The following is a 24,361-nucleotide window of genomic DNA, read 5'->3' as shown; positions in this document are numbered from 1 at the left end:
ATCTCACAGCGGTACAAAATGTCAGTCCTGTCAAACAGACATTGCAGGTAGCAGTGAGCAGTCAGTACAAATTGGGAAGCCGAATATTCCCCCAGCTTTCTGATATTCTTCATTTGAAGCAGAAGAAAAACAGTTGTTAACCTATTAGCTGTGATTTTAAACTCTGCTGAGATAGTAGATGGATAGACTTTAACACATGGGGATAAATATATTCCTGGGGTCTGGGATTTTTTGCAACATGTCTCTCCATCCAGGTATGTTGAGAAACAGAATGAAAACAAGCCCCTGCAAAATATACCTCATTTTGGTAGAAGGCCTTTGGAAATTTGAACATCATCTCAATGAGATTCTCTCTCAACCCCTTCCCTGTTTTATCTCTGTGAATGGGTATGAAAAAAAAAAACCTCCTTGCTGTTTTGCTAGTAGTCCAGAAAGGGCATGCTCAGTGAGTTAAGGGAGTTTTCTTTCATGGTCCTTTCATCATGCAGTAATGTAACAGACAATTGTGATTTTATTCTCTTTCTGTATGAATGGAAGTTATGCTGCTTTCAGGCTAAGGCGTATCATGCAGAGTCCGTGGGATATGTTGTTTTCTGGGTGTTAAATGTGCCTCAGTACCATGAACACACCTGTGCATTCACCGAGCCATCTGTCTAGGATTGAGGCATGGGTACTGTCAATGCAGGATTCTGCTTCTACTGCAGGGTCCAGAAAAAATCTGATGCAAAAGATTTGGTGCAAAGGATGTGACAAAACATCAAAGAAATAAAAAATGGAACTAAGTCACCAGGGCTTGCCCTGAGGGACAAGGAGAGCGGGTGAAATGCTGCAGTGGTCTATGTAAAAGCGACTGTCTCAAAGAAATTCACTCAGAAGCCCCTTCTGTAAGCAGAAATGTCTTTGGGTTTTCTCTGATACCTTCTCAGAACAAAAAAATGGTATATGCATTTAAGCTAGTGGATTGTTGCAAATTACCGCCTTACCCAAACGGCATTGATTGCTGAAGCAAATTGCAAAAGGAAGGCTCAGCAAGGAACACTCGTGTCAAAGCACAACAGAAACAGAACAGAGCAGTTAGAAACTGGATTAGAAGAACGCTAGCCTGCTCCTGGCTTATGTATATAGCTGCCTGCAGTATGATTCTGAGAGACATCTAAGGCCTCACTACCTATAAACAAAATAGGAAATAAAGTGCGTGAGGCTTTTTTTGAACCAGAATGACTCTAAATTGAATTAAATGTTTTGTGTTCTGTAGGCATCTGTTTCCTGCGGGAAGAGATACCTACTGCGTGTAGCTTAACTTGCAGTGGTCTGCAGGCACCTGGGATCTGTGCCAGGTAAATAAGAGGCTGTTGACAGTCATCTCCTTTGGAAAATGTCAGGAGTCTTCAAACTGCAAAGTGTTGAATAATATCAGTTTAATAGTTAGGGTTTGGGTTTTTTTACAGTGTTTTAGAAGAACTGAATGCACTTACAGATGGGAGGAGGTCAGGGTTTATTTTCAACTGCACAGCAGATCAAAACTGAAATAGAAGAACTAAGTGGTTACAATCTCAGATGATGTTGATACCATCTTTTGTGGGTTTTGTACCGCTTGGTTGCATAGTATGTGAACTTTCCTGTTGCTGGAGCTAGGAAGTAAGCAGAAGTCTTGACAGGTCTTTAAACCACAGATACCATTACAAGTTAACCACTACTACATAATATCCCTCCCATCAAGATCATGTAAGAACACATGCTACTTTGGGGCACAGCCTGATTCTGTCTGTCTGCTCCAGACTTACTGCGCACATAGAAAAATATATCCATCTAATTCTCAAAATTCTTCCTTTTTTCTGTAATTGCAGACAAAGGAAATAAATACCATTCAATTCTACAGTCAAGGGGTTTATTATTTAAGCCATCTGTTTTTAGAATAGCACCGGTTCTAAACAATAACAATCCACAGCAGCGTAACGGGTGGTTTTAGGATTTTCTGCCCCTGGCACTCTTCCCTAACAAGCAGATTATAAGACGTAGCTAAGAGGCCTATTTGCTTCATCCTGGTGGAACGTTTTAACTTGACAAGATATACGTGATCCTGATATCACGCTTCTACTTTCATTCTTGGTTTTAGGAGAGATCTACATCTGGTTAGTACTTTGTAAATCCTAGATGTAAAGCAAACTGTGGTATGTTGTACAGTATATTTGTGGAAGTTAGCTATGCTGGGATGGTTTGCACGGTATGAGATTAATAGATGGACGTTATCAGCACTGCCAAACGAGGGAGCGTTGTCAGTGCTCTGTGTCTAGATGCACCATAAAAAGGTATTTCTCACCCTTGATTAGGAAGGACAGAGTTTGTCTCGACCAGGAGAGTGCGAGGATGCAAAGGTGGGCTTTCAGAAAACCCCTTTCTTCCCCTTTAGTAAAGCGTCAGTTTCCTCTTAGTGGCTTTGGGATGGACCTATGCATCTTTGGCAGTATCCCACGGCACCAGATACGACTTAGACATCTGGAATAAAGATTCTTATTCAGTGGTCAGGAAAACAGGAGCTTATAGGCACTTACCTTTCATTTCCTTCTCCTACTGTCCTGCTCTCTGTTATGTAACAGAAGATTCCTGGCTAGAAAGGCAAGGGCATAGTCCTTGTTTCTCCATTAAACTAATCAGAGTGTTTAATTGTGGCAATCTCTGCCCCTTTCATAAATTCTTGGCACAGCTATGAGCATCGCTACATTTTTGCCAGATTCATTCTACCTCTCCCCAGTCTACAAATATGGCTTGAAGAATGAGGTATCCCTTAAAACATGGAGATTATTTTTATCACAGGACCCAGCAGGTTTCTGTTGAAGTATTTCAGAGTGTAAATTAAAAATATATGCTGTAAAGCATACACTGTTCTTGCCATCCCAGTTTGTGAGCTGTACATATGGGAGTATGTAAAAAGTAGTGTGAGCGCTGTGCAGGGATCTGGATGGATAATAAAACAGCTGCCTCATAGATTCCATCTGCTTTCTGTACTGAATCTTTTTAGGTACCATACATTTTTCAGTGTTGTTATTTTCTGCCTTTTTTTATTATTGAGTGCTCAGTTGAGGTCCAGCATATTCTTCCAAAGTCAGCACTTCAGATCTTTTGCAGCGTGATGTGTTTGAGCATGGGTACAGCCAGGGCAGTGCATCTCTCTCCCATGTCTGATCGTCTTTAAAACATACTAGCTGTTTTTAAACCAGTCCTGAATTTCTGAAGGAAATAAGATATTCATGCAGAAAAGCTTTACTTTGGAAATCATTAGAAACACCCCACACTACTAATTGAGAAACACTTCCTTCTACATGTACTGACAAAATATTTTTCATCTAGTTGTGTTTCCTTTATGCATTTTTTTCTGGTTGCACTTGTTGCCGCACATGAAATAACACCTCTAATTTACTTAAAAAGGATCTGTTTTGAATACCACTTTAAAAAAACCCAGAAATCTCAACGGACATCCACAATTAGTTTGAGATAATATTCTGCTCACGAACTGTTACCTCAGACACCAAAAATGATCTTTTTGTAATATTTTCTGTGGTATAAAAAACCCAAATAGCTGTAATGTGGAAGTCCCTTGGATATATAATAGCAGCTTTGAGACGTGGGATCTATAATTTTTAAATAGTATTTTTACACTGTAAACATGAATATAAGATTTTTCTTCCTCCAGCGTCTCATAGCTTAAAATCACTTGTCTCATAATTAGTAAAACAGTGCCAGATCTGCAGTCATAAAACTGGCTTTCTGCAAATTTTCTGTCTTGTTGCTTCAGAAGTATTTAGAACAAGACAATTAAGAAAATATCTAGAGTAAAAAGGTACGCTGGTAAACAGCTATTGGTAAGAAAGTGCTAATTTAGACATTTCTCCCCTTCATAGAAAAAGCTATAGTATATACATTTAGGGACATATCTAGAATAGCAATTTAGCAGCTTCTAGCAATGCAGCCATGTGCTGGTTTGTACCCGTTCATCCTTACAGCACAGGTAATTAAGTTGATATTCCAACACAGCTTCCCCTACTGACCTTGTAGAAACAACGTGTTTTGCTGCATTAACAAATTAACTTCAAATCAGTGGCTTTTGTAGTAAATATGGCCTTCATATAGTTTGAATATACTTGCTTATCCCATTCTGATGACAGATATTAACATCAACATTAAAAATGAAGCTCCGGTAAAGGGCAAATAACTGTTACCTCCTGGCGGACCTCCACGTCAGTTACTCCTCAGTGCCCTTTGCCTACTCTTCTGTGCTTCACCGCGCTGATACAAGCCGTGCTGTTTCCCTGCCCATATTTAGCGGAGAGAACACGCTGCTGTGAATACGTAGTTTTGTCTTATCTTTCATTTCAGATCTGTTTAGGGTTTGTAAATGTATTATGTGGTGTAATACATACAAGACCTCAAAATGAGCTTTATTTCTGGTAGCATAGCAGTGGATAAGATAAATTTGAACCTGACTGGTGGATTTGACTGTGTTTTTACAAGTACTGAGGTCACAGTTCTGAGAGTTAAGTTAACACGATGCCTCTTTTAAAGTCCAAGAGACACAGAAGTTTCCACACCTTTAATCTTTTCCCAAAGCAGCATTTGTATGTGTCTTTATTGTGGAAACCCATAGAACTAATTTTTGATCAGAGATTAAGGCTTAGTCATATGTGATATTTAAATCTTGGGTGGCAAAATAATCCAGTGACAGGATAAAGATATGAACGTATTAGCTCCTGCAAAGGAGTAGTTCACTGTTACTGAGTAGATCTGCCATAACCATAACCCAAAGGAAAAAACCTCTGCTTGAGTAGCACCAGGAAACATCTGATAGAGGCCGTGGTGTACAAATGCCAACTGACCGTGTGTTCTCCTGCTTTACCAAGCCCCTTTCTTCACTCCAGTTTCTGTAGTTAACTCAGCCACTGTGTGCAGTTCAGTATTAACCTTACCCCCTTAGACCTGGGCTGTGGGACCCGTTGGTTTCCTTCAGCTCGGTGCCTGGATACCAAGAGCCCGCCTTAGTCCAGCTCGCGGGAGGGTTGTGTGACTTCTGCCGCTGCCTGTATGGCTCTGGGAGCACATGGAGTCTATGCTTGCGCTGCTCCTGGGTTTAACCATCCTTGAGAATGAAACTTCAGCGTTTGTCTTTCTGCTTGTTCAGAAAGCACTGTTGAGAGCTCGTTTTAGGAGAGTATTTGGCCGTGTTATAACTCCTTTCCCTCACGGCACCTGCCCCCCCACTGTCAGAGCACTGCACGCACCCTGTGTGCTGACCTGCCTGTGAACAGAAACCGCATATGAGAGAGATCCTACCTCTGGTGTGTACACCAAATAACTGCTTCTAGATTTTGCATCAGGAGCGTGTCTTATGTCTGTGAAATTATTCTCGTCAGACAGTTTTTATGTGGTAGTTTGCTTATTTGCCTGGAAGTCCCACTGTCTTCTCCTCACCTGACTTTGCATTTCAGCTTGAAACTCTTGGCTTATACATGAATACACGGGGTGATTTTTATTTTCACTTACATAGAACTAAAACGATACTTGCACAAAACGTGCTTGTTCTGTCCTTGGGCAAACAAGAGCATTCTGTCTGAAAACTTCCTATGATCTAGAGGAAGAAAAAAACTTTCTCCCTTTCCTTCTCTCCTTCCTTCCTTTTCCATCGAACTGAATTCTGCGTTACGGAACTTGACCAAAAATGAGCCAGCTGAAACTTTTGCTGGAGTGTGTCACTGCTGCTTCTTGTACAGACTCACCTTGTGTACCATGTGTCTTGCCCAGTGTCTTGCTGCTTGCAGAGAAAAGTACCAGCTGTTCCGGAGGAGAAACAAACTTTTCAGTAGATAGATGCAGAATTTTAACTGCTGTCTGAGGAAAGCGTCTCAAGATGCTGATGCAACAGATAACAGTGAAAAAGCAGCCATCCACCCTTTCTTTCACTGGCAAGCCTTGTAGCAAGGTCATGAATTTGAACAATGATTTTTTTTTTTTTAGGGTGGGTTGGGAAGGAGTTTAGATTATGACTTTTCAAAGCTACGGATTCATCAGTAAATTGTGGCTGGACTGAATTCCACCTGGAATTCAAGATGTCAGTCTGTGTGGCATTGATTTGTCATGTGATAATTTCAGTAAGAGAAGAGGAGAGTTCAGTCAATGAAAAGGTACGTTTGGAACAGCAGCTAGAAGAATCAGTGCTGATACCAATAGAAAGCGTAGTAAAAAGGAGGACGATGTTGGAAAGATGACTGCAGGTATGACATCACACTTGAGCTTATGATGTTATATTATGTTAAAAAAGTCTATTTGAATCACAAATAATTAAGTAAAGAAATATTTATTTACAAATCTGTGCCACTTCAGAATCCCCAAATAAAATGGAAGCTGAGGTAGCCTCCATAAGTGTAGATAACTCCTGCGTGTATCATAAACTTTGAGAAATACTCCCTTCAGTAGTCCTTGGTCCTGGAGCTGAGTAACTAAATGAGAATCACTGCTCATATTAAAGAAGAGAGGTTTTGACCCGCTTGAAATGAGAGAAAAACTGAAAGCAACAGGGGCTTATGCTTATTATTTGGAGACGGAAGGGAAAAAATGTAAATATTGTTTTGAGTTCTAGGCCAACGTCATGTTTTCAGGTCCGACCTGTAATTGTTGGTCAGTTAGGACTAACAGGAGTAAAATATTAGTGCTGCGTGTGGTTTGGCTGCAGGCAAGGAGTATGCAGTGAGATGGTAGCCCTGTTAAACTCCTCCACGTTGTACTGGAATATCTAATGCTCTTACTCTTCTGTGTGCTCTCGGACTTGGGCATGGATAGTCTTCAGTTCACATTAGTGATGCAGCTGAAAAGGGTACCGATATTGGTGACTCTTTTAACACAAGGCATAGTTTCAGATACCCCCAAATATTTAAAACTTGATTTTATTGCCATTGTCCAATCAAACAGTGACGGGGCAGATAATTAACAAATCCTGTCACACATTTTCTCAGAAATACATTTTTCCTTCAGTGAGTACGTGAGTGGGTAAGTAAAGCTCGGTTGTACTTGTCCTTGCAGTGGCGATAATCAATGTATTGACCATCTTGCTGGGAGGTAATCCTCACTCCCGTGCTGGCTGGCTGGCTCTGAGGGAGCTGCCTTTGTCACACTTTTTTCTGAAGCTTTTATAGCAACTGCCATTGGTTCATCAGCTAACACTGTTGATGCTCCAGTGTTGCAGTATTTCCTCAAAAATTATCCTTTTTTATATATAGGTGGCATGTGTGTATATATATATATGTTTATATGCATGTGTGTATATATATATATAAAACTGTGGAAAGGAAAAAGTGATTCCCACATCCAAGAAGCTTCCTAGGCTGTAGTATGGTGTTTGAAACAAAAAAAACCCCACATTTAGTGATATCAACTAATACTGAAGAAATGCCAACATCAATATGTTAAGTAACACCGTGTAATTCTTATATCAATAAATACATATTTGTCCAGAATTAAAATATTAATGGAAAAATCAATAGTACTCAAGACACTGCTAGCCATGGCTTTAGGAAAATACTTGCATTTCCCACCTAAATAATGTACTTGAGAATTTTATAATGTAGAAGTGTTCACAATTTCTAGGTAAGTAAAAGAGAAAAAATAACAAACGGAACTATATATGCGGGAGGTATAAAAATTTGAAAAAATAAATGAATAATAACTGCGTCTTGGTTTTCTGCATCATCAAATACTTCGCCTAAGTTGCTAGGTAGTAAGTGAATGCCTTAAGTAACTAGAGAAGAGCAAATTTCAGATTTTTCAGCTGTCCCATTATGCTTCTGAAACATAATGGAAAACAAGTATGCTATGTCACGTAACAGAAGTTAAATATATTTTAAGATTGTGCTCTCAGGCTGAGCAGATAAGACCGGAAGATACACAGCGGCATAACTCAGCTGCTGTGACTGAATTGAGTAATACGAGGTACAGAAGAGACACGGTTCAGTGGGGCTAGTGGCAGCCACTGCAGCTCGCCACCCTGCCATCGCTCTCTTTGTTCTCTTTGTTTTCATACTTGCTTTCGTGGAAAATACAGAGGGAAGCTGTCACATGGCGTAATTCTGGCCTCAGCTCTTCATCCCAAGCGTCCCTTATTTATTTTTTCTTTTCCCTCACCCACCCCAAAAGGCTGAGCCAAGTACATGTGTGCAGTCTGGCACTCCTTCGCTGACAACACAAGTAAGGAGAAATGAACCAATGGATGCAAAAGTACGATTTAATGGGAAATTTGAAAGAGAAGTCTGAGGAGATGCAAGAAGAGAATGAAAATGGTGTGAAAAAGGGTAGGCTGGAGTTGTACTATTACACAGTGTGAGGGCAGCTGAGAGAGAATGTCTGTCAATCTAGAATAAAGACTATGCTAGTAGGAAGAACTGCTGAGAGATGAATCTGGAATCTTTTTTGGAAAGAAATACAGTAATCTGCATAAGCTTTCTTTTTCTGTCTGACGAAGCTGACTCCCACTGCCAGTTTCCATTCCTTCTCTCTCTGGCTGATGGGTGTTTGTTTACGGAAGGCACCGTGGGCTGGGGGCAGTGATGCAGTTGGCATCGTCTGGCTGAGCAGGTGTTCAGAGACGTTCCCGCGGACTCCTCACCGAGGGCTGCACTTCTCTCGTGAAGTGCTAGTACGTGTACGAGCTGCCGCAGAACTTAATCTTGTTCTCAATATCAAAGTTGTACTTTAGGATGGTTTTATTTAGGATCTCGTTAACTGTCAGTGGATTCCTTGTCTAGCAGACTATACCTTACGGTGCCATCTGCGTGAGGAGAGTCATGCTGCTGGCTCAGTCAAAAGCAACTGGATTGGAATAGCTCCAGTGCTCTTACAAAGCAATGAGTTGGCCAACTGCTACTTCAAAAAATGAGAGACAGAAATAGGCATCTTAATGCACTGTTCTGTATTCATTAGAAGTGCTGGTGATGGGGCTTGTAGTTGTCTTTACAATGACAGTACACACTTTGCTCTAGGCAATGCATTTAAACCTCCATCCAGTACAGTATCTAAACATGTGCTCGTCTTTAAGTGTATGAAAAGTTTAATTGACTTAGGGGCTTTTTCCCATGCTCTTAAATGTCTTTGCTCGTTTGAGGCCCTTACTGTAAGTTTTCACAAGCACCAAAATCACTCTTGAGATGTTAGTGAAAGCTTTTTTGAATATCCTGCTTTGCAGGATCCTTTCCATTTGCATTAATGTTTTCTGGAACACTCAGACCTAGCGGTCCAAGAATCCGCCTTGAGCAGCTTTGTTGTCTCAGTAAATATTGGACGATCTGGTCTGGAGTGCTGATTGTGCTACCTTTGGTTTAACATAAGCTTTGTTAAGCTGACATCAACAGGCAAATATAGCTACGTTTTCTATTGTGGCACTTTGCAAATCATGAGATTTGTCGCTGTTTTGGGCGGGGGGGAAAGAACCAACTGCATTTTGTGAGGTGAGTATGAAGTTAAGGTAAATCACGTGTTGTCATCCACCTATACTGCTTTTGCCACAAAATCAGAGGCGTTTTCATGTAGGTGACTATTTAATTTAGTTTCCACTTTGATACAGCAGCAAAGACTCCGTCCACCTCGGCCACCGCCTCCAAAGATACAGCGTTCATCTAGGCCCGTGAGTAGCTGGTAGCTTTGTTTCACTGCCACAGCTTAACACTGCCTGAATTACGCTCGTAGTAGCATTACTAAACCTCGGTAGTTTGGATTGTCAAACTTTGCAAAAAAAGCAATGTGTGAATTATGCTCCTAAACTCCCTTCTTCTCTGCTGCGGCACAGCCCTGGGACCTGCATTTATTCTGCTTTTCTTTGACGAGTTCTGCAGCTTTCAGTCAGTTCTGCAGGTAACTGATGCTGCTGTTGCAACATTTGTTTTTACTTTTGCAGTGATTTCTTGAACAAAAAGTCTTGCTAGGCTGACATAAGTTTTTAGCCAGTGAGCTTTTGAAGACTTGCACTAAACTCAAATATGAAAGGAAGCAGAAGTCTGAGGAGAAAGTATTTATTCTCTGCAAGTTATGCTTTAAATTAATTTGGGACGCTTAATTTTTCTCCGTGGAATAGATGAGTGAATACACATGAAGAAAGGGAAGTCTATATTTGGGCAGTAGAACATTAGCTTCACATTATGGATGATATACATATATACTTTATGTTCATTTAAAATGCAAGCTGGGACTTCATGTAATTACACAGTATAAGAACTGTAGGCACAGCATGTTGGCCAGACGAAGCGACTCTTCCATAGAAGAACTCCACAGAAATTATTCTCAGTGCAATAGTGTATTGTGTGAGGCAGGGATACCTTATCTCAGCAGTTTTTCATTCAAAACACTAACTGTAGGACAGTTGCTGTGTAGTAGCTGTGCCAGATGGCTTTAAAACTGGAGAATGCGCTGGGTCCGCACCAGTGTGGTTTTTTTTTGGTTGTTTTTTTTTTAATTTTTTTTTAGTAGTACAGGAAAGTGGTATCCGTTTAGAAGGGGTGTTGTTTTTTGCAACAGCCTGGGAAGATATTTATTTCTATTCAGGACTTTTGCTTTGTGAATCTAATTCCCCCAAAAGGCAAACACATCTTACTCCTTGCTTCCTTATACATACGTGTACGTGTGTAAGAAAGAGAGAGATGCAAGTTTTCAAATCTAATCTTGCTAAAACTTGTTAAAAATATGTTTCGGATGAGCAGGCAAGTTAACAAGTGCATTTGGGTGTGCGTTAACTTTTGATCTTTGGTGCATGTTCCTATGTTACATTTCAATAGCATGTGTTTCTTTTCCTCCCTCTTTTTAACTCCGGGTGTTTAGCTTAACAGAGTCATTTTTATGGATTCCTGCTCTGAAGATTTCTGTTTTCTGTGTTTAAAAGGTAGCATTGACTATGCTTATATGTGTTCTCTGAAACATAATTGATATGGGAGACCCTCCCACCTACGTTACACTAGAAACAAACTTTCTGTGGCACTCTGGGCTTCCCATAGTGCTCCATAGCCCTCTTGTTTTGTGTTTGGCAGGTGTACGAGGGCACAGTGCGATTCCTCTGTATAAAAGTTGCTGAACAGTGTTGTTCACATTGAGTAATTTATTACATCAAAGTCTTGCTAAGACTGTTTAATCTCCCAGCTGTAGTGCATTAATAGTCCTCGCTCTAATGTGTTTGTGTCAACTGTCTTTCCTCCCAATGTGATTGATAAAAGGTTGGAAATGTAATAATGAAAGCTCCTGTTGCATTCATCTAGCTGTGTCAGTAAGTGGAACAGAAATGCTTCATTCATCAAGAAGAAATTCAAGATAAATGCAAATGATTATAATCGCTCCCAAAAATATGCTTGTACCAAATATACACAAATTTGTTGTTGTTCAGAACTGTTATTTGGCTTTTAATAGTTGAAACACATTTTTCTGTATATAAATAATACTTTGTGCAGGCTGCTTTTTCCTTCTCTTAGTCTTGGCATATATTACAGAGGTGGGTATCAGCAAGCAATTTACCCTAGCCTTTTACAGCAAGCACTGAATGAGGAGACCAAGTCCCTCTGCTCTTCCAACCAAGTCCACATAATAGCAGAATTCCTGAGAAATACCTACTGTTTTCAGGATAGATCCGTTATGAGGAGGAATCCATGGGCACTAGTCCTTGCAGTGTGAGTCATTACTAATAATAAAAACAAAAACACAGACCAAAGAAAGGTTAAGGAAGCAGAACAGATATGTTCTTTACATTCTGCTGTTTTGGAAATGTGCTGTGGTATTATGAAAGGGAGAGGGTTGTTGCTTATAATTAATAGAGAACTGTTTGGATTAATAGTGGCTGTTTGGAAACTTCATTCCATTAGAAAAAGTTAAAATATAATAATTATGCATAAAGTTGGGGACAGTAATAAGCACATTTAACCCCTCTGTACTGGATGTTTACCTTTATTCCTTTGGCTGTATGCTCATGTAATTGGATTTCTTTCATACTTTTGCATTTGATAAGCATTTAACCATGCCCATTTGGCTACATAAGGCTCAAAATCCAGCAAGGAATTGGCTTGATTCCTGGCTTTTCCCTGCAGTCCCCCATGAACAATGCTCTAAATCCTGCTTAGCATGTCACCCTGCACTTCACTGGTCTGGTGGCCCCCTGGAGCCATCCAAAACTCTCATCTCTCTCCCTCATCACCGTCACTCCCCCGGGGTACCACCCAAAAGGTGAAAGTGTTCACAGCATGATGACAAGCCAGCTTTACACATCATCTTCCAGCTCAGATTTAATTAAACAGGTTTCTTTCTTCCTTTCTTTTTTGCTTTCTCCTTCTTGCTCTCTTCTCCCCCCAATTCCTCTTGCTTCTCTCCCCCCTCTCTTGCACACACTCGCTCTCTCTCTCTGTTTTATCAACCCTAATGAAGCAGTATTCTTCATCGATCCTGCTGATTGCCAGCCCATTCCTTTTGTTTGTTGGCACCGAGCCATTCAGCCGCACTCTGACAGCTCAGCTCGTCTAATTAGCTCTGTTGTTCTTTTCCCCATGTTTCACCACGTTGCAAGTTCAGCTGAAGTTGCCACAAACTTAATCCTTCCATTCCTGCCATAAATTCACATTCTTAAGCTGTCTTTATTGTAGAGAGGAGCAGCCTTGTGTGGGGACTGATCTTCAAGACCTTAACATCTGACCTTTTTATAAGCCCTTTTTCCTAAGAAATAGTGGCAATACATCTCTGGATTTCTTCATCATATCTGCTCTACACCATTTCCTTTGAAATGAAAATTCAATACAATAATCCTGCTACTATCTTCTGCATACTGTGGTGTAGCGCAGAAACACTGCACGCAATTCGCTGGCTTTTTCCTGGCAAGAAAATTTGATGTTTATGTGCCTGGAAAAAAGAAAAAAAATAATCCCAGAAATACCCCACCCCCAACCAGTAATACTTAAAAAAAACCCCAAACAAACCAATGAAAACTTGCGGCGGTAGGGGAAAATCTGCATCTATTCTACCATGGCAAACAAATTCATTAGTCATCCAAAGAGCGTTTAGGTTGCAGGCCTTTAGCAGCTTCCTTTGTACTGTGGCCATTAAGGGAGCACAGGCTCAGGGAGGTCAGAAGTTGAGTTGTATTCCTAACTTTATTGGAGGGCTTTGGGGATTTCTGTTGAAACTAGCATTCAGCCAAGCCAACAAATCAGACCCCATTTCAGGCAAGGTAGTACTTCCTTAATGAAAAATGGAAAGCTGGTTTGTACAGCCTGACCCTGATGCTGCAAACGTTCATTCCCACATCTGACCCAAAGGGCTAAGTTCATCAGCAGGATTCCTCGCTGGTACAGGTAGGGACGTGCATAAACTTTGCCTATATAGTGATCACGTGTGCTTAGTCCTTTCCGTGAAGTAAAGCTTGTTTGCTTGTGGAGTTGATGCAAGCAGATTAAGCTTGATTTCTGAACGTTAGAAGGCGATGGATATGTTATTTAAGACTGGATTGGCAGCAGCGTCGTCTTCCATAGAAAAGCTTTGGGTTTTATTACAGGAAGCAAAAGATACAGTAACATAACGTTAGGGTTGATAATATGTCTGGCGAAGGTCTGTTCAGCTGCTGAAAGGAAGAAAATTTTTAATGAAGACTGAGCTGGTTTTCGTGTTAACATTAATCTAAGTACAAATTTTTCAGTGCTCCCTTACATAGGAGTCTTCACCTGGGAAGCTGGGTTCCAATGAACAAGTGGACAAAAGGATCATGATGTCAGAGCTGAACTCTGCTTTCCCATATGATGTACAGCAACACACAGGATTTTCCAGTTTCACTCCATCAACTAACTGCACAAGGGGAAGTTCACGTTTAGGGAGTCTTTTATCAGAAATTTAGCCTGTACCAAGCAGGACAGTGGAACAAATTTCTGTTGCTTTGCTAATAGCTAACAGTGACAGCACATGCTTCATTTGCTATCCAAAATGTAGTGTGTTGGGGTTTTTTGTGTCCTTAGACAAGTTGTAGGTCCCTGTAGTGTTTATTCATACTTTATATTAATTTGTATATCTACAATAATTTCAAACATTGTTGTGGCACAAAAGAATAAAGATTAAAAGCGATTCTGAATGGAAGATACCTTTAAGGTAGTGGTGGTTATGGATGTTTTGTTGTTTATGTCTGTGTTTGATCAGCTTGAAGTGTTTGATGAAATGTCTTCTATGTGTGTGCATGTAATAGGTCCGCCCGCCAAGACCGCATGTTGTTAAGAGACCCAAGAGCAACATTGCTGTGGAAGGTCGAAGGACTTCAGTTTCTAGTCCAGAACAGTAAGTGCTTTGCTGCCCTGCTCCTTTCTAGTTGCGTCAACAAACAGCACATTCAGAACTGGAAATAGCCAGAGGAGGATTTTAAAAATGCTACAAAGTAAATTTTTAACTAACAAAAAAATGTGGGTTTTAATTTTTGGAACATTTTAGAGGAATTATAAAAAAGCAAGAAACCTACATTTACTTACTGGAGAATTCTGGTTTGCCAAGTTAGACATAATCTGATCAGCCTGTTTAGTGAAAGTTTGCACGTTTTGGAGGTTTTTTCATTTCTATGTTGTTTTGTTTTGAACTATGCTTTAAATGAAATTGTTAGCCACATCCCTGCAGAGCCACTGTTCTTGCCAGGCTTTACCTGGAAGATATAGAATCATTTGTTTTATAGTGGTGGCAGGTAAGGGTTGTGTCTCGTGCTTGTTAGAGACCCATTAATAGATCTGTAATGAGCTCTATAGTGAAGGCTTGTAGAGCTTAACTGTCTTGCATAGTATGAGCAAACTTATAATCTCTTTAGATTGACTATGAGGTAAACAGGGTTGATGTTCCAAATAAGCTGGTTGGTAAAATGTGTTGGTTTCCACCATCTCTCTTGTTCATATGAACAGTATATTCTGTTACCTTGGAGAGATTTTTTTCAGATAGTTTCATGAATGTCACATATTAAAATATTTTTTACAAAGAAGAGAATACTGTGCATCGTTGCAGATATTCTTAATGCGTTGCCATACTTGAGTTAGACAATAGGCCATCAAGTGAAGACCTAAGAAGAGAATGGATATATTGAACCTTACTAATGTACCCCAAAAGACACTATTGTGTGTGACAAATGTATGTGTAGGCTGTGTCAATATGCATTTTGGATTTTAATTTACTTGGATTCTTCAGAGTGTAGCTACTTCAGCTGTTCAGAAGTACAAAAAATTCAACAGCACGAAGTTCTGATTGGATACAGAGGCTGGTGTTAGCTGCACTTCGGAAGTGTCAGAATAAGCAGGTTGCCTCCGCTCAGTTCAGAATTGGGGAATCTAAAGAACTCTGCATTTTGCCTGGGGCAGTCAACCTTAGAAGAAGGTGGTGTGAAAAATGAGGCTGGAGTAGGGACAGACCTGCTTGGTACTCCAGAGGAAACAACTGAGCAGCAAGAACAGCAGGCAACAGAGCCAGTATGTGTTTTCCAAGCCATGAGACAAGATTAGGCTGGTGTTGCCCGCACGTGAAGCATCTTTGAGGCTGTCCGTGAACATGGAGCGGAGTAGCATTTTCCAAATCCTGTGTTGTGGCAGTGCAGCCTTAGCATGGGAAGGCACGCTGGAACCGATCACAGACTACAAGCAAAAGGCTCAGGGGCCACAAGATGGTTGCACTGATCTAACCTGTCACAGAGATTTCCTTGTCATTCATCTCCACCTGCAGCACGAAGTAAATGCTGGTATCACAGCCCCTTCGCGTTGTTTGCTTATGTCCCAGCCCGTGGTGGCTTTACTGGCGGTAAAGTGCAATGCTTTAGCTGATGCCCAAGATTACAGGATATCTGATGTATCTGAAGGTACTAAAATCTCATAAAAAGAAAAATGGTTGGTTTCTTTGAACACACCTTTTCCCTACATGTGTACCAGTTCCCCGTCACCACGGTTTGAGGGAAAAAGAGGTGGAGGTTGAGTCCCCTTGCCCCCAAACTTAAGTGCATAGCTAGCTTTTTCCCAGCCATCTAGGATGGGGAGATATTCTGGTTTTTAGCTAAAATGAATGGTCACTTTTGAATCCTACAGGATTATTTGTCCATTTTGCAGTGGAATTTGGTTGCCCTCTTGTGGAGTAGATTGCAAGTCCTGCAGAAGAGCTTGTGCTGTTACAGGGCAGTAGCTGTCCCTGCACATGGATCACAAGAATTTTTAAATTCAAACTTTCTCAATATTTAATACGATGACTCACTGCAAGTAGGTGGAGGAGAACTGAGTCAGTTTAACCATTGTTTTCATATGGTGTTTCGTATGAAGGATTATGCATATTTGGATTCAAAAGCTGCTTGACATTCCAGTGTGGCTTACTGCTAACATGTGTTTTCAATCCCTGCCAGTATCAGAACAGAAATAAATGTAAACATGAACGATAAACATAATATTTATACTCATGCTAATAATATATTGAATTGCAATTATTATTTTATTTGGTTTTCATTTATTGCTGTTGATTTTAGTAAGTCTTTACAATTCAGCTGCTTTCACAAACGACGAAAATCTTACTGTGAAAATGTTTGGCAATAATCTACAAAAGGTAACGAAGATGCTTTGTAGCTGTAGACTGGCTGATTTTTCTTCATGAGCATTTTACTGATAGATTTTTCTGTCTTTTAAACATCGAAGAAAACCAGGTAATGTTGCTAATACCACCGACACTTGCTATATGGTACCAGTTGTGGTCTCTTCCTGATGTTTCACAGCTTCGATATTTTTTTCAGTTCAAATGCAGAGTCACAGCAGGAACTGATGTATTTTCATTCTTCTCTGTCGTCAGATTCAGGTGGCAAAACAAACTTCGACATACCTACTTCCAGACAGTTAATTGTAGGATATTGCACTCAGCCAGCTCTCCTGTAAGGTGCCTGGTTAGAGCGTTCCAGTAAAAACGAGTTGGGGCGGGGGTGAGGCAGGACACACGACACGCAATGGTGATGATGCTGACACTACAGTTGTGATTTGGAAGTACAAGTGGAGGGAAGATCTGACCTTGTGCTTAACTAAAGCTCAAATAGATGGCTTACCTAAGAATAACTTGAGGTGAATGCCTTTGAAATAGGTAATGACACAGTAATCCTGACCTCCTTCCTTACTATTTATCTCAAAATAACATTTTGAATAAAGGAATTTTTTTAAAAAATAGTAATCAAAGATAGGATTTTCATGACATTTTTCACAAACTTTCTTCTTCCTGTCCCAGTAAGAAATAATCTTCCTAGATTGTTCTGAAATGAAAACATGAAGCCAGACGTTTTCTCTTCTAAAAATTAGAGTTTTCTCTCTCTCTAGGATAATACTCGAATGAAAACACCAAAATATATATTTCCACTGGTGTTACTTGGTAGTGTTGGAGTACCCTGACTGCAGATCAGGGGAGAGTCTAGGAGAGCAGCAGTAGTGCTGAGAGGGTGCTTTTCTTAAACTAAACCTAGCCAAAATATTCAGCTTAATTGCACCGGTTCCAAAACCAATTATTCACCAGTTGCTTCTTTCAGGTGCTCATGTGTGGGGTCTGTTTGTGAGAAGGAGTTTCTGTTCCATTAGAAGTTTCTTCTGGTATTTAAAACTAACTGTTTGGTCTTGAATGATGACAGGGAGTGTTTGGGGACATTTCCCCGATACGTGACTCATTAGCTCAGACTGTGACGTTCGCATCCTCTTTCCAGCTGGTGGAGCCCGGCTCCTCGGGGCTGGGGCCACTCACCGCTGCGCAAGCCCGACACCCGGTGAACTCACTTCACAGGGCAGCCTCTTTCCATCTGGAGTGTTGCATGCCATCTCTGAGAAGTGAACCATTATGTAGGCATCCTTTCAGTGGTTACATTCATTACTGCATTTCTTATGATACTAGGAAATGTGTGTCCTCAGGTACATGAGTTAATTTTTTTTTAAATGTGTATAAAAGAGAATCATTGTTTTGGGGGTGTGCGCGCTCACTTTCTAACCAGCCTTCAGTTAAAACACAGGAAGGTGGGAGCAGTGACTTCAAAGAACACCCAAGATTATTGCTAGTGTCTGTTGTAATCCGTCCTATTTAGAAGAGGTGGTGGAAGAACTGTTGTTTCTGCCATTCAATTTTCAGTTAATTTTTTCTGTTTCAATAGAAAGTTGATTTTTTTCAATTTTTTCAGTAAGTCAAGGTTTGTGATGTTTGTGATTCTTAAAAATTTTTCATTAAGTCTATAATGTATAATTTTTAAAAAAAATTTTTTTGCCTATAAGGTAGCAGGAAGAATTTGTAGATGAGAGCTCAGAAAATGCTGGATTACCACCTGGGGCAGTCCTGGACATGTGGGACGTGCCTCCCTAAACACAAATTAGTTGTTCACAGAAATAAGATGTTGCATTTTTAACAGATAGGCAGTTTTCGAGAGCTCTCTTTTACACCACAGCAAGATTTCCTATTAAATGTAGAATAGACTTCCAGAGTGCTCTAGGATCTGTCTGCTCTAAGTACCGAGTAGCTGCCTTCCAGGGCATGCAGAGTGGGAGGAAATTAAAATAGGAAATCAGAGGGTCAGGCTCACAATTAACAGCATGTCAAAAGGCTCTTGGGCTGGCTAAACCCATGTCAGTGCTGCAGCAGTTCATTATGGCTTTCCCGAAGTCGTGTAGGACTTAGCAGAGAAGCTAATGGCTTTGCCTTATAGCATATGAATGAAAATAGGCTGCAGTGCAATGGTGGGTTATTACACTGAATTTAGTGTGAAGTCAGCATGCTGGCTATGTTAAATGATACAGGCTCATAAAGCACACGGAATTCCAGCCGTTGTAACCAGGCTCTCGGAGCTCTGCCACACAGAATTTGTGTACGGTGAGGGTTTTCGATGGCATCGCGGCGAGCGAGGATCTCTACTTAGGAAGGGCACTAAGCCAGGAAGTCCCTGTTTGAACAAGGATGGCTGGAAACAGAAAGAGAACACTGCAGGCCATAGCGGACACGACTCGCCGCGTGTGCTTTGGTCCCTCTACCTTGGGGAAATCGGTGTAGAGGAAGCTAGATATGCTGAAGGTGGTGCCAAGGAAGCAGATGCCCAGCAAAGGGAGGGCAAACGGGAGAGGAGAGGTGCCCACGGAGAGGAGTGGGGCTTGGCTGCAGGCCTTGCCAAACAAGAACCGCAGCACGAGGCCGGCAGCGCTGCCCTTTGGGAGCCCTGGGCTTCCTGGCTCTCCTGCCTTTTCGCTATGACGGTTTACAAGAAACTTTAATTTTGAGGCCTATTTCAGCTACCTGCTTTGGAGCGAACCTACGGAATGTATGCAGCTCGCCTTTGTAAAGAGATATAACAGCTGCAGGGGAGACTGGTGAATAGATACTTAGTGCGGAGCAATCAGACAAAAACGTGAAAAGACTTTGTGGAATCTTGCGTCAAGAGCAGTCAGAGCAGGCAAAGGCGTCATCCAGCTTGTTCCCACTTCAAATTCTTTGTTAATATTTCTAGCACTCTGGAAAATTTATTAAAAGTTCATAAAAATTATAAAGCAACTAGTTACCTGCCTTTAGTGAGCGCAGTGATCACAAGCTCTTGCTTTTGGTATCTGGTTGGATGACTTGTGATATGAAATCTTTGTTGTTTTAACTCAAAATATCCTCTATGCTAATGTTTTTGTATTTCTGGAAATATTCTGCTCCCATGAACATTCAGTAAAGCTTTCAAAATCAAATAGCTATTTTAATATTTTTGTTAGCTCCCTCTCGCCTGTACCGAGCATTCAGAACATGGAGGGAGGAATTCCAGTGATAGGTCTGTGCTTTGTTCCCCTCAGCCCCAAGTCTCCTTATTTCATATTGGCAAAGAAAAAGCCCGTGCATCCAAATCCCTCATTCTCTCCATCTTACTGTCTAAGAGGGACAAATTCCTTAATTCCCTAGAGCAGCTGTATAGCTAGGCTTTAAAAAAAAATAACAAAAAAAAAAAAACCTCCCTCAAATTTGGGAGGCCCTTTTTAGAAGAATAATGCCAAGAAGTCCATACTACCCCTTTGTACCATAATCTCTATAATCAGGAAAAAGCAACACAGTTAAAACACAAATTTAATTTTCCTATAACTAAAATGTCTTTTAAAATTATTACAGAATTCTCCTTATTAATTCCCATATCCTGTACTCACATTTTCTGTATATGTTTTTTCTATCTCAAGTACATTTAGGTGTCAATTAAATTTGAAATATCTACATTTGTCAGCATTTCATTTTTGGCCAGTGTGATGTGCTGCTGATTTGTCCATGCATCCTGACACATGAAAAAAGCTCCTGAGATGCAGATCTTCCTCATTAAAAAAGAAACCCACACTATCATAATGGTACGCAGAGCCATGGAGCGCATCCCCAGCTTTATTGCACTGTGTTTCTGACATGATATTTAAAAAGGAACAGCCACGGCTGTCAGTACTGTCATATGCTAGTGCTAACCGAAGACATGTTAAACTAAACATTAGAAAGAGATCAGCAAGTCATCTGCATGGTAACTCAGCTAAGAGATTAGGTAGGCAGGAGCCGGTGCAGTCATGTGGAGATGATGAGGGTTGTAGCTGTGACGGACACATCCTTTTTTCCCTCTAAGACTGCGGCAGCGCCTGCCTTGTAGCTGGGCTTGCTGTGACCTGCCTTTTCAGAGACAGCTCTTTGTGTATGAAATTCTAGCAAGTGGTGGGTGGCAGACTGCAGGAGAGTTGCCGAATTGGGTTAATGAGGGAATAGGCACTTTTTTGGGATTCTACTGCCTCAAGCTAATAAAAAATTTAAACTTGGACAATTTTAGATTGTTCATCCCTTATCTTGGACCAGAATCTCTTACAGAGCACACCAACAGCGAAACTTCAGTGCTTGCTTCTTTCTAATTACGAGATCCTACTTGCATTTAAGGAGTCTTGCAACAGCAACAAAACCGGTGCATATTAACTGGCTACATATTTAATCTTGCACTGAGCTGCGCTGAAGTGCAGTTGAGGATCTGGCCAACGAGATCCTATCTTATTTCTTCATAGTTGGTTCCCAGTTTATTTAGGATGTCCACACAGACACGTCTGAATGTAGCGTAGTCCGAAGGCAAACAAAAGGTGTTGGAGGCAGTGCTTCAAGGGCAGCTGCCCCAATACATTTGTTATACGCAGTGACCAGATGTTTAGTGCGTCAGCAAGATATGCGGAAATTCGATACCGCTTCTGATTTCTGGAAATAATTTGAGATTTTCTGGAAACATGTTAAATGATAATTTACTCTCCTAAGACAAAAAGACGTGTATAGAAGTTCAAAAAAGAAAGATTTTTTAAAGTATCTTTGATTTCTGTTTTATTTTAGGTGGAGCCTTTTGTTAATGTAAATTGAAATTATTGGCTAATAGTCACTTTCTTTTTTAAAAAAAAGGGGGGGGAAGAAAGTGAAAAAATACGTTATAGCAAATTTTTCCTAATGCAGTGGCACCACCTCACTTTCCCTGGATGGCTATTATAGCAGAAGAGAGGAAAAGAACAGCTATGCACCAGCTTTAATTGGAGCACCACAGACTATGATTTAACACTATCGGCTGCATCCACTGCCACCACTGTTTTAGACTTTTTATTAGTTAGCACCGACCTGATTGTGAATAAACATTTATTCACAGTGGCAGCTCAGGCCTTCTTGAGCTGTCGGTTGCAGTGTTCAACTTCTCCTTTTCTGACCTAATATTTTGGATTGACTCCCATAACTTTATAGTCATTTCGTGATTGAGACAAAAGAACTAAAGGCGTGAAGGCTGATCATGAGTTCACGTGCCACTCGAGGTAGGTTGTCCCTGTGTCCGTACTGTAAAGGCAACAAATGAAATTCTTTCTGTCTGCGCTTTTGGTCCGCTTCTGATTACAGCATATCCTCATCTTACCTGTGCCGTACGTAGTGGTGTGGTGCGCTTGCATTGCTCCGCGATGTCTGCGGGGTCCGGACCTATCCTTTGTTCCACATGACCAGCCTGAGCCTGTTACACTGAAATCACAAGTTTTATTCTGGACCTCAGTAGTAGCAAAATTAGGCTCCCGCCTCAGTTGCCTATTGCTTTGTGTCGTTCACAGTGTGTGTTTTGATTCACTGTAATAAATTGGGTATTATCAGTGGTTTGTGGTTGATCAAATGAAGATGTTTGGGAAGAGGCCTCGTTTGGACAACTAGAACAATGTTTGCTTTTTCGATCCTAGTGATTTCCATTGTTCTGGTGATGTGGGGAAGAGAGACCTGTAAGTGATGCTCTCTAGCAACATCTGTCTGTGTTCATCAGCCTGTTGCTTGGTCCATAAGGCAGATAAAGGCGGTTTATAATGAAAAGCCATTGAAAAAGAGGTTTTCTGGGTTTTTTTTTTTCCTTTCCGCTCATGCACGCTTAGATATGCCAGAAGGCAACTGAAATGGGGAGAATAAATAAGAAACCATAAATAACTGTTAAAAATTGAGTATATGTTTTATCATAAGTGCACATAGTTTTGGTGGCTCTACACAATGCTATTCTTGAGTTTTAGTAGATTGAAAAGCTCTGGGCCATGGTGCAGACACCTCTGATTAGTCCTGGTCAGTCTTGATGTGCTTTTACTGCTTTCAGTCACTTGTGAAGCATTTGTCGTAATAATTTGTGAGAATATATTTTGTACAAGCATTTTTGCCCTCCAGAGCTTCGGTGTTTCAGAAGGGAATGAGCAGTGGCCCTTGTTTCATACTTTACTAAAGATGAGGGTATTTTAGCATTGCAAATGAGGCAATGTTTGCTATTAATTCTTCATACTCTTCAACTTCTTCGTTCCAGTGTATTTCTGCTGAAGTACTCTGCTCCTGCACTCTTTCCTCTTCTACTAAAGCTGATAGTGCATTTAGTTGTTTAAAGCAGTGATAACAGCTTCTGAATTTGCTCCAGTGGAAACAGTGAATCTTAGAAGCTCCTACTTTATGCAGAAAAGAGTAATTTACTGGGTTTGGTTAAAATCAAGTGAAGCAACTGATAGCTACAATATATAATAGAAAAAAATAATAAATTTAGCAAGCTTTAAATAGTTTTCTTTTATCCCCCACCCAGGGTATGTTTACCCAATTCCTGTACACGTACTCACAGTCAGGTTTACCTTCATTAAAAATTTAGGTATTGCCTTCATTAGGTACAAGAGCAAATCCAGGAGATCTGACATCTGTGTATAAAAGAAAGATGATTAATATATTCTTGTCAAAAGTTTGGTGAAATGTTTTTGGTGGTGGTTGGGTGTTTTGGGTTTTTTTGTTGGTTTGGGTTCTTTTAATCACAGGTGAAGCCTGTTTCCAGAGGCATTTCTGATTTTAAGAAGTTTTTATCTGGAAGGATTTTTGTTCCAGGCCACTGTTAACGAATCCATAGATTGGTAGTTGCTGTCCTGTGATGCAGGAGAAATTAGCTGGAGTCCCTTTTCTGCCAGACTTTGAGAGCAGCTAACCATTGAGGAAGGAAACACACACCTCACCTGACAAATGGCATTTCATAGAAATCCTTGGGTAGTTTTGTTTTTATCCTAGTGTGAAGCAACTTCAGATCTCACAAATAGATACAAGTAGGGATTGTTGCCCTCAAGTCAGCTCCTCTCATATATCGACTGCTGTCAGTCTAAATATCTGTAATGCAGTGAGGTAGACCTCGTAGTTGCTTGTAGTCAGAGCTCAGAGAATCTGAGGAGTAAAGATGTATTGCTAAAGAACAAAAGATGCCCAGCTTTCTAGAAATTGTAGCGGGGAAAAAGGTGGGTTTCTGCACTGGCTTCTTTTGCAGTATGGGTGTGCTTGCGGGGCTTCGGGCCCTTCCCGACTAGATGCCAGCCGCATCTTCAGAAGAGTTGTATTTTCTGCCTGAAAAGTAGAGCTCAGCTTTCACCTGCCGAGCTCCTTGCGGTGGCAGGCGCTCACGTTCAGAAATTATTTAAAGCCTACGAATCACTTGGTTTCTCTCTCCTCTGGAGCTTTGAATGTGACAACTTGATAACTTCCTTTTCTCTTCCTGTTTCCCTCAGCCTTGTAAAGCCCATGCGACACTATACTGTCTTCCTCTCTGAGGACTCTTCTGATGATGAATTTCAGCAGGAAGAGGATCCTGTCTCTGGCTTCTCTGAAAACTTTTTCTTCTCTGCTCCTTTTGAATGGTCTATCCTTTATTCTTCCATTGTATTAATTCAGACTTCGAACGCTGGGTTTTGCGCCGGTCAGGGTGCCTGCTCCCGTCCTTGGAATTTTGGAAACGTTCCTGCGCTCTCTGTTCGGCGCTTGATGAATGTTCCGCATTGCTCCTGCTTGTTTGTTTTGATATTTAGCGGCATGCAAAAGC

At 40.8% G+C, this 24,361-nt stretch overlaps 1 protein-coding gene across 9 annotated transcripts in view; it reads left to right on the top strand.

The window, feature by feature from the left end:
- The window catches only part of DENND1A (DENN domain containing 1A), a 222,496-nt gene that overhangs the window by 190,937 nt on the left and 7,198 nt on the right, over positions 1-24,361 (top strand). For 3 of the 9 annotated variants that reach the window (XM_075112122.1, XM_075112121.1, XM_075112118.1), the window contains 2 exons: positions 9,602-9,661; positions 14,231-14,319. In XM_075112122.1, the coding sequence (XP_074968223.1) occupies positions 9,602-9,661; positions 14,231-14,319 (149 nt within the window). Of the gene's footprint in view, positions 1-9,601; positions 9,662-14,230; positions 14,324-24,050; positions 24,180-24,361 lie in introns of those variants that run through there. The other 6 variants (XM_075112120.1, XM_075112123.1, XM_075112125.1 and 3 more) reach the window with 5 other exon arrangements.

Source organism: Phalacrocorax aristotelis, chromosome 17 (genome assembly GCF_949628215.1).
Source record: "Phalacrocorax aristotelis chromosome 17, bGulAri2.1, whole genome shotgun sequence".
NCBI classification, from domain to species: domain Eukaryota; kingdom Metazoa; phylum Chordata; class Aves; order Suliformes; family Phalacrocoracidae; genus Phalacrocorax; species Phalacrocorax aristotelis.
This window is presented reverse-complemented; position numbering and strand designations above follow the sequence as displayed.